This window comes from Falco naumanni, chromosome 8 (genome assembly GCF_017639655.2).
Source record: "Falco naumanni isolate bFalNau1 chromosome 8, bFalNau1.pat, whole genome shotgun sequence".
NCBI classification, from domain to species: domain Eukaryota; kingdom Metazoa; phylum Chordata; class Aves; order Falconiformes; family Falconidae; genus Falco; species Falco naumanni.
Window position 1 is genome coordinate 10,004,722 of NC_054061.1, and position 12,993 is coordinate 10,017,714.

Sequence of the window (12,993 nt, forward strand, 5' to 3'; positions counted from 1 at the left end):
CCTCTGTCCGGAGCCAGCCTCAGCTTCGACTGATTTGCCATCATTTACCAGCAAACAACTCAGGCGTTACCCAGGCGGCATCAGCAGAGCAGCCACCTGGAAAAGCTCGTGTCAGAAGAAAATATTAGGGTAGGAAATGATAGAGATCTTGCAGGCAAGGTCTCCATCACAGGCAGGCTGTGCCTGCACCTCCTCTGCAGCAACCGTCTCCCCTGCAACCCAGCATGCTGGCACAGGGCACAGGTGGGAAGGCAGCCCCACAGCTCTCCTAGGGAGCAGGGACGGGGCAGGCACTCCTTGTCACCCCTGGCAGGGGTACAGGGAAGGGCTCTGCCCAGGGCTGGTGACCGTGGCATGGAACAGGCAGCATCTTCTTCTGGGGCCTCGGCCCTGCTCCATCCATCCAGGATGCTGCCAGAAGGAGAAGGGTTACAGGACTGGGACAGGTCCCTGCGGCTGTCCCCATCCTCTGTGCAGTGTCCTTGCTGTCGCCTGTCCCCAGTGTGGGGGCGCAGCGCCCCCTGGCGGGGTGACAGCGCAGGACAGGAGACAGGGACAGCGGGGGCAGCCCCGCAACACAGACCCCTTAGTCAGGGCCTTGCCATGGCCAAGGGGAAGGGAGAGGAGCTCCCAGGACAGCAGCTCAGCACCCGCTTTCTCCCCTACTTCTGCCCCCAAAGCAGCCACAGGCACCTTCGTTATGGAAGAGGATTTATCAAAATTAGAAAAAACCACCACATGTACAAAAAAAAAATAAATGCCCCAGCTGGGGAAACATCCCCTAACTTGCACTCCCTTACCCTCCCCTTACTGCCCCAGTGCAAGGAAGGGACACTGGAAGGGGAAGGGGCAGGCTTTGCTCCCAGGGCCGCCCATACCAGCAGGCCGCTGGGGGCAAGGGGACAGTCACGGCTTATCACTGCTGGGGAGCCTGGCCAGAGCAGAGCTTCTCTCACAAGGAGGGTCCTCAGCAGTCACCTTCAGTGACTGACTTTCTTTGGCCACTTGCCTGTGGAACAAGCCCCCCACACCCCAGACAGGAGGCGGCAGCCCTTGGGTGGCGAAGGGGGCCCTGCTAGCATCCCCCCTGTCCTCCCCAGCACACAAGCTGCTTTTTTACAAATGTTGCAGAGAGCAGTACGCACAGAGCTGAGCCAAAGGTGGCAGCACTGCCAACCAGGCAAGGAGGGGGGCAATCTCCTCACCCCAACCTACACTAACTAAGCACTCTCCCATCCCCGTGAGAGCAGGCAGGCATTGCCTCCCCCAGCGCGGTTTCATTAGGAGTCATTGGGGAGCCCAAAGAGCTTGACGGTGCCTGCCTCCCGGCTGCTGTCGTATTTGCCATCTTTGTCGTCACAGGCGAAGGCCAGCAGCGGCCTCTTCGGGTGCCAGGCCACTGTGAAGGTGGGGGACTCACACTGCACCTCCCAGAGCTTCTCTCCTGCACGGAAAAGGGGCCACGTCAGCCTGGAGAGCCTGTGGCCCTCCGCTGCACGCTGCCCCAGAGCCAAGCACCTGCTTCTTCTCTCCCGCGCAAGGCAGAGGAGGAACAAACACTGCTTCAGCGCCTTTTAATCACCTGGCGACAAGGCACAGACATGACGTGCACGTCTACCACACACCAACGAGGCAGAGGCTCCCCCTCACGGCGCTCTGCTCTACACAGCCAGGCTCTTCAGCAGCAGACCGATTCCCCCAGCGCCACCCCAGCTCCACCAGCACTTCTCCATCCGATTCCCCCCTTGCTGTCTCCCAAAAGGAAACTGTTACCTGTCTCCACCTCTGCAATGTCAATGAAGTGATCTTCTGATGCCGATGCCAGCATCTTGCCATCATGGCTAAAGCTCAGTGTCCGCACAGGCCAGTCAAGCCTGCAGCAACAGAGTGAACCACACGGTGAGCCACCTGCCTCACCCTCGCTAGAGAGGGGAGGCAAACAGCTTCTGGACAGCACCACCTACCTTGAGAAGCACCTCACACACACCAGTTCATCCACATCCCAGAGGCTGACTAACGCGTCAGCACTGCCCGTAGCAAAGTACTTCCCCATGGGATCAAACTTGATGCAGATGCAGTTTGAAGGATGGGCGTTGATGGACTGAATAGGTTTCAGCTCTGGGTAGCTGCGGAGATCAAGGGAGAGGGCAGGAAGCAGTGAGAGAAGCATAGGGCTTGTCTACAAGCAGGGCTGGCATGAGGCACACCGGGACTGTAAGCAAACCAACTGGTCCAAGGCCACACTCTTGGAAACCTGGAGTGCCGAGTGAACGAGGCAGAGCATCAGGGTCACTCTTGGGAAGCCCAGCCCAGAACTGAGGCAACCACAGCTCCAGGCAAGTGTGTTCCAACCAAAGGGTTGGGAATCACTGGGGTGGGGAACTTGCGTTCCCCAAAAGCAGCAGAAGGACTTGCAGACTGATGTCTGCGGCAGCCAGCCCTGCTACCCTGCCCACCAGCCACCACAGGCACCTACCTGAGAATGTTGATGCAGCCATTCCCGTTAGTGAGGAAGAACATGTTGTTATCATTGTTCCAGGAGATCTCATTCACCTCAAACTTGAACTGTTCCTCAGCTTTGGAGCGATGCGTCTTGGCATCAATGAAAGTTACCACATCATCCTTGTTCCCCACTGCAATGGTCTGTCCATCAGGGCTCCAACAGATGTTGATGTTCTCCCCTGGAGGGACAGAAAAGCAGCAGGCCCCATTTCCACACAACAATCCACAACAGCCATGAGTTAAGCAGACAGGCAGCTTTTATTCCTGATCTAAGGCCATAACCTGCTCCACTAACTCCAAATCACTCCCAAACGGGAAACAAACTGCCAGGTCTGCACTCCAACACACAAACCCTATACAGTAGCTGTCCAGCAAGTATGTATAGTTCTTGACAATCAAACTTAACAGAACTGCAGCTTCAAGCCAACAAGACTACATCGCTGCCCTTCCCATTTCAGCCAAGATGGGACCAGAGCAAGCACCAAACAAGGTCCACTCAAATATCCTCCGAATCCAGTGATCCTCAAGATCCAGAAAAAGTGGAAGCCCACAAAAAATACCTATGATGCAACAAGGCAGATTGCAGTTATGCTATCTTACAATGCCATTTCCAGCCCTGGCAACTCAAAATCGGAGATTCCCAAGAACAGAGATGGTATCAGAGTTAACCAGTACACAAATTCAAGTAACTGTTTCCTGAATCTGTTCAGACTTTTACTTCTACCAGGCCTCTCTGCAGATGTGCCTTTCCTCAGTCTCCAGCCTCACAGCCCACAGACTTGAGAGACAAGCACACAGGACATTTTAACAGCCAGCATTGTATTTCAGTAGTTTCTCCAGTCCTGACCCCAGAGTAAATCAGCCCTCACGTTCACTGCTGCTCCTTATGGATGAATGCAACGCAACGATAAAAGCAGTCAGCAAAGATGCCCCGATTGCCAATACCCACAAGACGCATCCAAAGCACGGTACCACTGCAGACAGGTCCAGCGCAGCCAAAGTTCTGCCAGGACCCAACAGCAGGGACTCACCTTTGGTATTGACAGTGGCAATGCACTTGGTGGTGCGGACATCCCAGATGCGGATAGTTTTGTCCCCCGATGCTGTGACGAAGAGGTCAGGGTTGCTGGGATGCCAGCAGAGCTGATCCACGCTGTCCCCGTGACCTCGGTAGTTGTTCTCCTTCACCTGGAGGGAGAGGACAGCCATTGATGGGAGGATGAGGCTGGCTCAGCTCCTGCTCCTGCCCCGGATCCCAGTATGCTGCACCCATACAGCCCAACAGCCCCAGCGCTATTTCAGCCGCGCTCCCCCGCCACGGCCGGAGGGACCCTCCCGCCGCCCCAACCGGGCACCAGCTCCAGCCCCCGACTCTGGCCCCGGCCCCCTCCCGGCACGGGCCCCATACCCGCTCCCAAGCCTGGAACCCACCACCGGGGCCCAGTCCCGGTGTGAGACACCCGTCCCAGGCGGGGTCCCCGGTACCGGCCCCAACCACCGGTGCCGGCCCGAGGGCTGCCGGGCTGCCCCGCTACCAGGTGCCCCTGGGTCCGGTACCCACCGGCGGCGGCCCGCCCGCCCGGTGCCGGGGGAGCTCACCAGCCGGTCCTTCTCCAGCAGGAAGACGCTGGCGGTCTTGTCGAAGGAGCCGGAGGCGAGGCGGCGGCCGCAGCAGCTCCAGGCCACCGAGTGCACCTTGGCGCCGTGCGCCGGGAACTCGCGGCTCCGCGTGTTGGCGCGGAACAGCTCCTGCATGGCCTGCACGTAGGGCGACAGCGCCATGGCGGCGGCGCCGCGCCGTCACCGGGCCCGCCGCCGCCCCGCCCGCCGCCGCGGCTGACGCAGCTTCCGCCGCCCGCCTCGGCCGGGCCCGGCCCGAGGCCCCAGCGCTGCCGCCGCCGGCCCGCGGGGGGTGGAGCCGCCGCCCGCTGCCAAAATGGCCGACAGCGTCATCGTCATTAGCGACTCGGACTCGGAGAGCAGCCGCCCGCCGCCGCTCCCCGCGGTGAGTCGGCGGCCCGTGGGGCGGGGCGGGGCCGGGCCTCCCGCCGCGCGCGGCGCCGCTGCCGCTCACAAACATGGCGGCGCTTCCGCCGCGGGCGGGACGGGAGCCGCGGGAGGTCAGGAAGCGTCAGGGGCCGTGGAGAGGCGTGCCCCGCCGCGCGTCCCCGGGGAGCCCGGTCCCCTCGGTCACGGGCCTCGCATCCCCCGAGGACCGCCCCTCCCCCGCCTCCCAGGCCCCGGCCACCTCCCGCCAGCTGGGGCCCGGTCCCCAGGCGTGTCACCCCGGGGGGTCCCAGCCCCCTCGGTCGCGTCCCCCCGGGAAGGCCCCGGCCCGCAGCCATGGGGAGGCCCGGTTCCCTGAGCCGCGCCTCCAGGCGCGTTCCAGGGCTCAGCCCCCGGGCACCCCGCCGGCTCTAGCCCCGGGCCGTGGCGGGGCGGCCGCCATCCTGTCACCTGGGCCACCCCGCAGGCGGGGACAGCGGGCCGGGGCGGCGGCTCAGGGCGGGAGGTGCGGCCAGGCAGGGCCCTGGGCACGGGGCAGCGCGCTGACCGCGCCACCGGCCGCCGCAGGCCCCGGGCCCGGTGTGGGGTCAGGCGCCGACAGCTCCGCGGTGTCCGGTGCGGCAGGGCTGGCGGGGGCCGCGGCCACCCTGTCCCTCCGCGGCTCCACCGGCCCCCCGCAGCATGCCGGGCCTGCTGGGTTTCACCTCTTCCCGAGGCCACCTGCGGCCCCTCCTTGGGAAAGGCAGCAGGTCTGAGTCAGGGTTAAAAATTGGGTTTAAACTGCCCGCAAAACATGTTCCCGCTTTGAGATGCTGAGGGTGTTTTTTTTTTTCCAACAGCAGACAGGCTCCGACCCCTCCCAGGCACGTCCAGGTCCGGGGAAGCGCCGTGCCTTGCCTGCCAGCGGCGCGGGCACAGCCGCCTCCCCCACCTGCTCCTGCTGCCCCTCCGACGGCCGGTCCCTGGAGCTCCAGGTGCTGTGGCCCAGCAGGTCCTGGGTGGGAATCCATCCCCGGAGTCTCAAGGCTGCTGTAGCTCTGGCTTGGTGCCATAGATGTGATGGTAGCTCTGTTGCCCAGCACTCCTGTCTCTGTAGCGGGTGAGGTCACGCTGCAGGGGTGGTGCTGAGGTTTGGATCCTGCACCGCTCCTGCCAGCGCTGAGCAGGAGCCCCTGGGGATGGGGGACAGGAGCACTCGCTGCATTCCCCATGCCTTCCCCGGGCACCCCAGCAGGGCTGGCATTTCCCCATCCCGGGAGGGAGGTGAGCAGGCAGCCAGGCTCACTCTGGGATAATGTGAGAGGTGTTTGGAGGGGAGGATGCAGCCGTTTGCCATAAGGAGCCCTGGGGGGAGCAGGGGGGTTTCTTTCTGCCAGGAGCAGGGAAGAAGAGCCTGGGTCAGGCTGGGGCTCTGCCATGTTGCCGGGGAAGGTTGACACCAGAGCTCGGTGCCACTGCACCTGTCCCCTTCGGCCAGGCGGTGGGGTCTTTGCCTCTGGTTTCTCTTCCTGAGCTGGGGCAACGGTGCCAGTATGGCAGAGGTCCCTGGCAGTGGAGGACTGAGGCTACCATCGCTGACAGTGCTGTCCCCTCTGTCCCTACAGGAGATCATTGATCTGACCTGTGAGGATGTAAGCACAGAACAGGCGCCCTGGAGCACTGTTACCATCATTGACCTGACAGAGGACACTTGCAGCCCTCCACACACCACTGGTGGGGCTGACCAGGACCACAAGCAGGTGCCTGCTGCCCTGGCAGCACACATGTCCCACCCACAGCTGTGCTCCACCACAACGCAAGAAACAGAGGCGATAGCGGGGCCGAGCCCAGCAGCACCCTGGCACAGTTCTCCTGCAGAGCCCAGTGCCATCACGGACACAGCAGAAAGCACAGAGAGATGGAGCTGTCTCTCTATCACCTCTAGCCACCACGGCTCCTCTTGCAGCCTGGAGAAGGACTGCAGCACTACCAGTTTTAACAGTGACTTGGGCTCCCTGGCTAGCATGCAGCTGGACTCAGACCTGCTGTCTCTGTCCCCCTCCAGCTTGGACAGCAGCAGCAGCTGGAAAGCCGGTGGCCCAGAGGAAGAGACTCCCCACCTGTGCCAGCAAAGGGAGCTCCCCTCGAGACTGAGCCCTGCCCCAGCCATCCCCATAACCCCAGGGAAGGCGCAGGGGCCTTTTCTGGGAGCAGGTGACTTATCACCACACAAAGCAATCGAGCAAGTGATGCCAGACAGGACCAAGGCTGACAGCAAGGCCTGGCTGAACAAACTGCAGTGTTTCAGGAGGAGTGGAGTCCAGCACCTCTTCCTCCAAGGCATAGCATCCGACAGAGAAACACAGCAGGTAAACAGGGTTTAGAGCAGCTGCTGCCAAGCCCAGCCGGAGCCTGCTCAGAGCAGCCCCTGTGGTAGAGGATGGAGCAAGGGCAGCTCCTGCTCTGCTTCCCCTTTTGAGGGGAGCTTTGCCAGGCATTTGGGATCTCTGGTTATTGCAGTTCCCTTCACGGTGGGCCCTACATCACAGCTGGGTTCCTTTGTGTTGGGGGGAACTGGCTTTTATCCATTGCCTTGCCTTGTACGCAGTGGAAACCTGAGCTCATCCCCAGCGGGAAGCTGAGCATGGTGCACACCACCATGGAGGAGAACTTCCTGGAGGGCACCTTGCATTTCCTGAGTGACTTCGTCTCCCGCCAACACTGTCCCCCCAAAGAAATTGTCTCCCATCTGATCAGACAGATCCTGTTGGACCCTCAAGAAGAGGAGATCCTGAAGGACACCTACATGCTGCTGATGAAGATCCAAATGTACGTGTTCCCTTTGCCGTGGTGCCCTGGGACTGGCTAGGTGCTCCTGGGGGCCTGCTCAGTGTAAAGGTTATGTTCTCCATGGTCATCACCCACAGAACAGGGAGCTATTTCCCCTATAACCCAGGATGATCCTCCTGCCTCCTGTTATCAGCACAGGCACACCCCTGGCTGTCTGAGAGTGGGTCAGGGACAGCCTGTGACACCGGGGAGCCCTCTGTGACAGAGGATCGTGTTTGCCTTCCTCCTGAAGCGTAGAGCGCCGCCTTCACTGCTGTGACATGGCAGAAATGCCTTCCCTGGGCTGCAGCAGGGGCCACTGTCTGGAGGCGATTGGAGCAGTTTCCCCACTGCCCTCGGGGTTCCCATAGAGGGGCACAATGTTTGGTGAGGCCCCAGGCCCAAGAGTCCTGGGCTTTTCCATGGAGTACAGCCCCAGTCAGGTGCTTACAAAAAATGAACGTGGTCATGGGAGGAGAAAGGGAGAGGGTGAAGCTGGAGAGGAGAAGGCAGGGAAGGTCCCTGAACAAGTTGGGGTGGGAAGGGCTGGGGAAGGGCCGGGGGCTGCTGTGCCTCCAGGCAGATGGTTGGGCAGTTCAGCACAAATGGACAGTGCTGTCCTTGCAGGCTCCATCCAGCCGACACCGCCACAGTGGGATGGGACTGGACGCTGCTGAAATACATTATGGAAGACCAGGTATTTGGCACCGCATGTGTCACATCAGGCAGGGATCATCCAGTACGTGGCGCCTGAGGATAAGCGTTGCCCCAGAGCCTCACGTGGCTCTGCTTTGCTGCAGTATGGGCCAGTCCAACATGCAGTTTTATTGCAGTCACTGAGGGCAGTAAATACCAGTTGAGTATCCTGCAGTGCTCCCTTACCTGCTGCACAGCTGTAGGCAGGTTGTCCCATCTGAAGAAGGCACAGCAACGGATAAAGCCTCTGTGGGTCACAGCTGTAGTGCAATGGTAGAACAGGTCCAGCAATGCCCTTAGGACGTTGCTTGAGCCAGGCAGACCCTCCTGGAGTTAGTCCTGAGGTACATCAGCCCATTCCCAAGACAGCCGAATTCCCTGGAGCAACTCACCCTGTGGTTCCACCAGGCTCATACCATTTCCATCTGCCCTCAGGAGAAGCCCCCTGGCTGGCTCCTTTTCCTGCAGTATGTGGTGCAGACCCTGGAGGATGACTTCCAGGAGAACCTGAGGTTGCGCCTGCTGCAGAAGTCGATTGCCAAGAAAGTGCTTTCGTGTGACACGTGCTTCAACAATATCAAGTAAGGGATGCCTCCTCCTCCCTTATTCTGAACCAGATGCTGAGAGGCAGGGGCTCAGGGAACAGCTGTTAAGATTCCAGGTCAGACTTTCCAGGAAACAAGCTTGGGAGCCAGAGGGAGTTGTAAGGCCCAAGTATAAAGAACCACGGCAGGTTTACAGAAGCAAACCACCAGAGATGATGCGCAAGGCATTTCCAGCCACAACCTAGTGGGCTTTTCCCGGGAATGAGGTTGGATTTGCATTGCTCAGGACAGGACTGAGGTGGCAGTCCTGTTGACGAGCATGTAAATCTGCTGCTCAGTAGAACTACTCCCTAACCTGTCCAAGCAGGTGGGATATATTCTTCATCCTTGGGGTCTTTCTTCAAGCTCCAAGTCTACCTAGTCATAATGCAGCAAGACCGGGCTTATTCCCACTGAAGTTCCTGTTTCTGTCCCAGGGAGGTGGTCAAATGGTTGGTCGCAGCAGTTACAGGAGCTGGGTTCTTCCAGGCACAAGAGCAGCCGCAAGAAACTACATCCTCTTCAGCAGAAGCAAAGACTGAACACAGTTCATCTGCACCATGGCTGGCCAGCACTGACCAGGCAGAGGTGGCTCCACCAACTTTCTTCGCTCAGAAGTAAGCCCCAGAAGTCCTGTCTACCTGCTGGCATTATCCTGGGGCCCAAGTCAGGAAGCCAGCGCCCAAGCCAGAGTCTCTCAAGTCAGGGGAGTCAGGCTGTACCTGTGACCAGTTTTGCTGGTTCTCCTTTGGGGTGTCCATAGACTTGGTGAGCAAGAGACTTCCTTACCTGGTGGGAAATCAGCTCAGTAAGCATCCTGCGCTTGCACATAGCGTAAGGCTGGAGCTTTTTGCCCACAGCTCAGGCTGTCCCAAGCTGCTCCACCACCACTCAGTACAGCTGCTGAGACCTCCCGAGGGCCCACCTGGGGATTAGCTCTGCTTCAAAGAGCTTCAGATTCAAAAGCCATCAAGAGGCACTAAATGTAGCCTGCTACATTCCCCTGTGTCCCTCACTGCAAGGCATGAGGCTGAACTAGGTGCCATCCCCACTGCTTTACTTTGCAAGCCGAGGGGTAGTATCTCGTAGTGCTGACTGTGTCTTTAACCTAGGGTGATGCTCCTGCTCCAGCGGATGTTGTCCATTGCAGTGGAAGTGGACAAATCTCCCAACTGCAGCTCCTGTAAGATCGCAGATGTGATATTCCCGTTTATACTGCATATTCCCCTGCGGAGCCAAAGGTGAGACAAACATGTGCAAGGCAGCATCCGCCTGTGTGAGCAATAGTCTTACTCCCAATTTACATCCAAGTCTGGATGCATAAAGTCCCACAGGGTAGAGAAAGATAAGCTCATTTATGGCCCGTCCAGTAAGAGTATGGCTGTATCTCCCATGGAGATAAAACATCACCAGTTGAATACATCTACTCAGCTGGTGTGTTGCCAAGAACATGATTCTCCCTCTTTTTAAAAGTTGCAGGACCTTAAAACTGTAAAGAGGGTCTGAAATGCAGCACTCTGCATCAGCACAGTCAGGTACTGGTAAATACATCACTGATTCCCAGGAGCAATGGGAGCTCATCAGAAATACAATGCAGTTCTTACAGCTTTGCCTTGACAGCGTTTTGTGTGCTTCTCTAAGAAATGCAGTATCTGAAGCCAAAGCACAAGGGCCTGACTGGCTCTAGTGTAGACATGAGAGCACCAGACCTGCAGACATTTCAAACCTGTGTTGGCAAGCCCCAGCAGGCAGCCCTTTTAGACCCTTTTAGCAGGGTCTCTGAGCACACCAGGTCTGATCAAGCCAAACTGAATCTAACCAAGCTATCGCTCCTAGGATATATCCTAGATCCATCTGGCTGCTGACCCCACTTCACACTTGCTTGGCTGTGCTCCCTGCAAGTCAGCAGGAATGGGTAACTTCTACACAGGCGGCTGGGCAGGGTGAAGTGAAGCAGCTAAGCTTGCTTGACAGACCATACTGACCCCAAATTGCCACGGGTCAGGCCTAAGGACAAAAACATGCCCATGGCCAAGCTGCGGAACAAAGGTCTCCCTATCACATCTGGTGGTTTTCCTTCCAGTGCACTGCTGGGCAGCCCTGGCAGTCACCCCACATCTGTACCAGATCAGCACCAATGGGACACCGGGAGCATACTGGAGCAGTTGTTCCTGGTCAAGCTGTGCTGTCTCCCCCAAAGTAAATCCCTTTTGTCTTCCAGGGAAGCTTTCTTTAACACCATGGAGAGCCAGCTCCTGCGCTGCAGACTACTAGAACTTGTGTTCCAGCATAGTTGTGATGTACCCACGACCTTGCCCTTGTCTCTGGCCAAGATCCTGTATTTTCTGAACCACTTCTCTGTGCTCCTGAAATACGAGGTATGAAGCCCAACCTCCCTTAGTTTTGTTTTCTCCTGAGAAAACCTCTTCTAATAACCAAATATTGTATCTTGTCATAGGATGATACAGCAACGTGGCAAAGATGGGATGAGATGCTGCAGTACTTGAGTTTGCTGCTCCAGAGCTACCAAAATGTGGTACTGGGTACGTAGCCTGTTCTGGCCTTAATAGACAATCTCATCAAGAGGCTGCAGTGGAACAGCCAAAGTACTCTTCCTCCTCTCTTGTCATCACTCTTGAGCTCACAGCTAAGACACTGAGTCTTAGAAAGATAATGTGCCTCCATCCATGCTAGTAATTATTCCCAGAAGTCAGAGTAAAGAAGTCGTGTTGCCCCAAGCAGAGCACCCAAATTGCTTTGTCAGGTTTAGCCTCTAAGAAATAGTCTGCTTCCTAAAGGATCAACTCCAGCACTGGGAAGTACACAAGGGGGTGCTCTGTACCCACTGTTGTCTAAGTTGCACACACTTAGTGTGAGTGGAAGAATAGGGTGGTTTAGGAGGAAAAGCAGAAGGCAAAGAGATGGTAAAGCCAGGACATATTCCGTACTTAGTAAACTGGGCAGAGAGCACCACCCACAGTAGCCATGAAAGGAGCAGCATTTCTGACCCCAGGACAAAACTCCTCAAATTCCTAAAGTCTTTTTCCAACTTCAGCTGCTTTAGCTTAGGGTTAAGGCTCTTAGGAACCCACCATCACATGTGCATAGAGTCTTTTTCTCCCTGAAGCCCTAGATGATTACAGTTGTTAAGACTCTCCCTTGCAGCTGGACAGCTATTCAGTCTGGCACTAGCACAGGAGAAAAGGATGCTACAAGCCCTGCCCCCTCCCCACTTCTTGGGCTCTTTCCAGATGCAGACTGAGCTCTGGGAGGGGACAGTTCCTTACACCAGGCTAGTCTCGTGCAGAAGCATCAAGGATAACCATGAGAAGATGAGCACAGTTCCCAGCTGTTCCTCCACCACAGCACTGCGCTGCCTGCAGGACGCTGCAGTCTGCCCAGTACGGGTCAGGCAGCCCATTACACACTGCCTCTCCCCACCAGCATTTCCTCTTGCAGAGCACTTGCGGAGCTCACTCAATGAACGGATGGATTTGATCATTCAGAAAGCCAAGCCCAAGCTCCAGGATGGTGATGACATCAGCCATCTGGACATCCAACTGAAAATAGAGGACTCCATCAGCCGAATGCAGCAGGTCCTGGGGCAGCCTTTTCCCCTGCAGATCACAGAGAAATTGTGCATGCTTCGGGAGTTGTTCCTCATTGTCACTGCTACCTGATGGAGACCACCACTGCAGCAGGAGACACAAAGAACTTTGTTTCCTCTATAAAACCGGATCAAAACTCCCATCTCCTGCTGCAGTCTCAGGTGTCACGCATCACGTGGGTTTGTTTATACATTTCTTTGGAAAAATGTCTGGTTTACATGGTCTCAGCACTTCCTCTCAAACTTGCCTCATCCTAGTTTTATTAGGTACTTTGTACATTTTTTAAAAAATAAATTATTTTTGTATTTATTGGGACTCTTCCATCTTGGTGCCAGCCCTGCCCAAAGGAAGTGCAGAGCTCCATCAGCTTGTACCTTGGGACATTAGACTGATGCAGCCACAAACTCTTGACAGCAGTTCGCACAGCAAACAATGCCAAAATACCTGTTCAATATTAAGGATGATATTATAATCCTTAGCACAAAAAAAAAAAAACAAACACCAAAACACTAACAACCCAGATGTGGGATGCAGTGAGGGCATTCACAGTGCAGAGATCCCTAAGCCATGCTGGTCAGTCCTCAGGAGAGGAACATTTCTGCTTCAAATCAAATCAAACTACATGAATTTGCCCAAGGTGATTAGCATGTCAAGAGGGAGGACTGAATAGCAGCATCAGCTGAAAAGGCTGTGCCTCTCTCTTCCAGCACTGAAGTGTCTGCAGTCCAGGCAAGCATGCACATTATGGAGATGAAAATTGAATTCAAATCCACTGCCATCCACTCAAA

General features: G+C 56.9%; 2 protein-coding genes across 7 annotated transcripts; one reads left to right on the forward strand and one right to left on the reverse strand.

Moving 5' to 3' along the window:
• Positions 1 to 1,130: 1,130 nt before the first annotated feature.
• On the reverse strand, positions 1,131 to 4,331 carry THOC3 (THO complex 3). Its single transcript, XM_040603353.1, has 6 exons — positions 4,102 to 4,331; positions 3,534 to 3,690; positions 2,477 to 2,681; positions 1,965 to 2,126; positions 1,774 to 1,874; positions 1,131 to 1,444 (listed from the first exon to the last, which is right to left on the reverse strand). The coding sequence occupies exons 1-6, from the start codon at positions 4,282 to 4,284 to the stop codon at positions 1,281 to 1,283; spliced, it is 972 nt and encodes a 323-aa protein (XP_040459287.1). The 5' UTR covers positions 4,285 to 4,331; the 3' UTR covers positions 1,131 to 1,280.
• Positions 4,332 to 4,334: 3 nt separating this feature from the next.
• SIMC1 (SUMO interacting motifs containing 1) lies at positions 4,335 to 12,514 on the forward strand. Of its 6 annotated transcripts, none has more exons than XM_040603346.1 (11): positions 4,335 to 4,507; positions 5,349 to 5,483; positions 6,114 to 6,857; positions 7,097 to 7,317; positions 7,945 to 8,014; positions 8,449 to 8,594; positions 9,017 to 9,214; positions 9,710 to 9,838; positions 10,819 to 10,975; positions 11,056 to 11,140; positions 12,042 to 12,514. In XM_040603346.1, the coding sequence occupies exons 1-11, from the start codon at positions 4,439 to 4,441 to the stop codon at positions 12,275 to 12,277; spliced, it is 2,190 nt and encodes a 729-aa protein (XP_040459280.1). In that variant the 5' UTR covers positions 4,335 to 4,438; the 3' UTR covers positions 12,278 to 12,514. The 6 variants fall into 6 exon arrangements, with proteins under 6 accessions (XP_040459280.1, XP_040459281.1, XP_040459283.1 ...); XM_040603347.1 differs by having other exon boundaries at positions 12,057 to 12,514; XM_040603349.1 differs by having other exon boundaries at positions 9,035 to 9,214.
• The last annotated feature ends 479 nt before the right edge of the window (positions 12,515 to 12,993 follow it).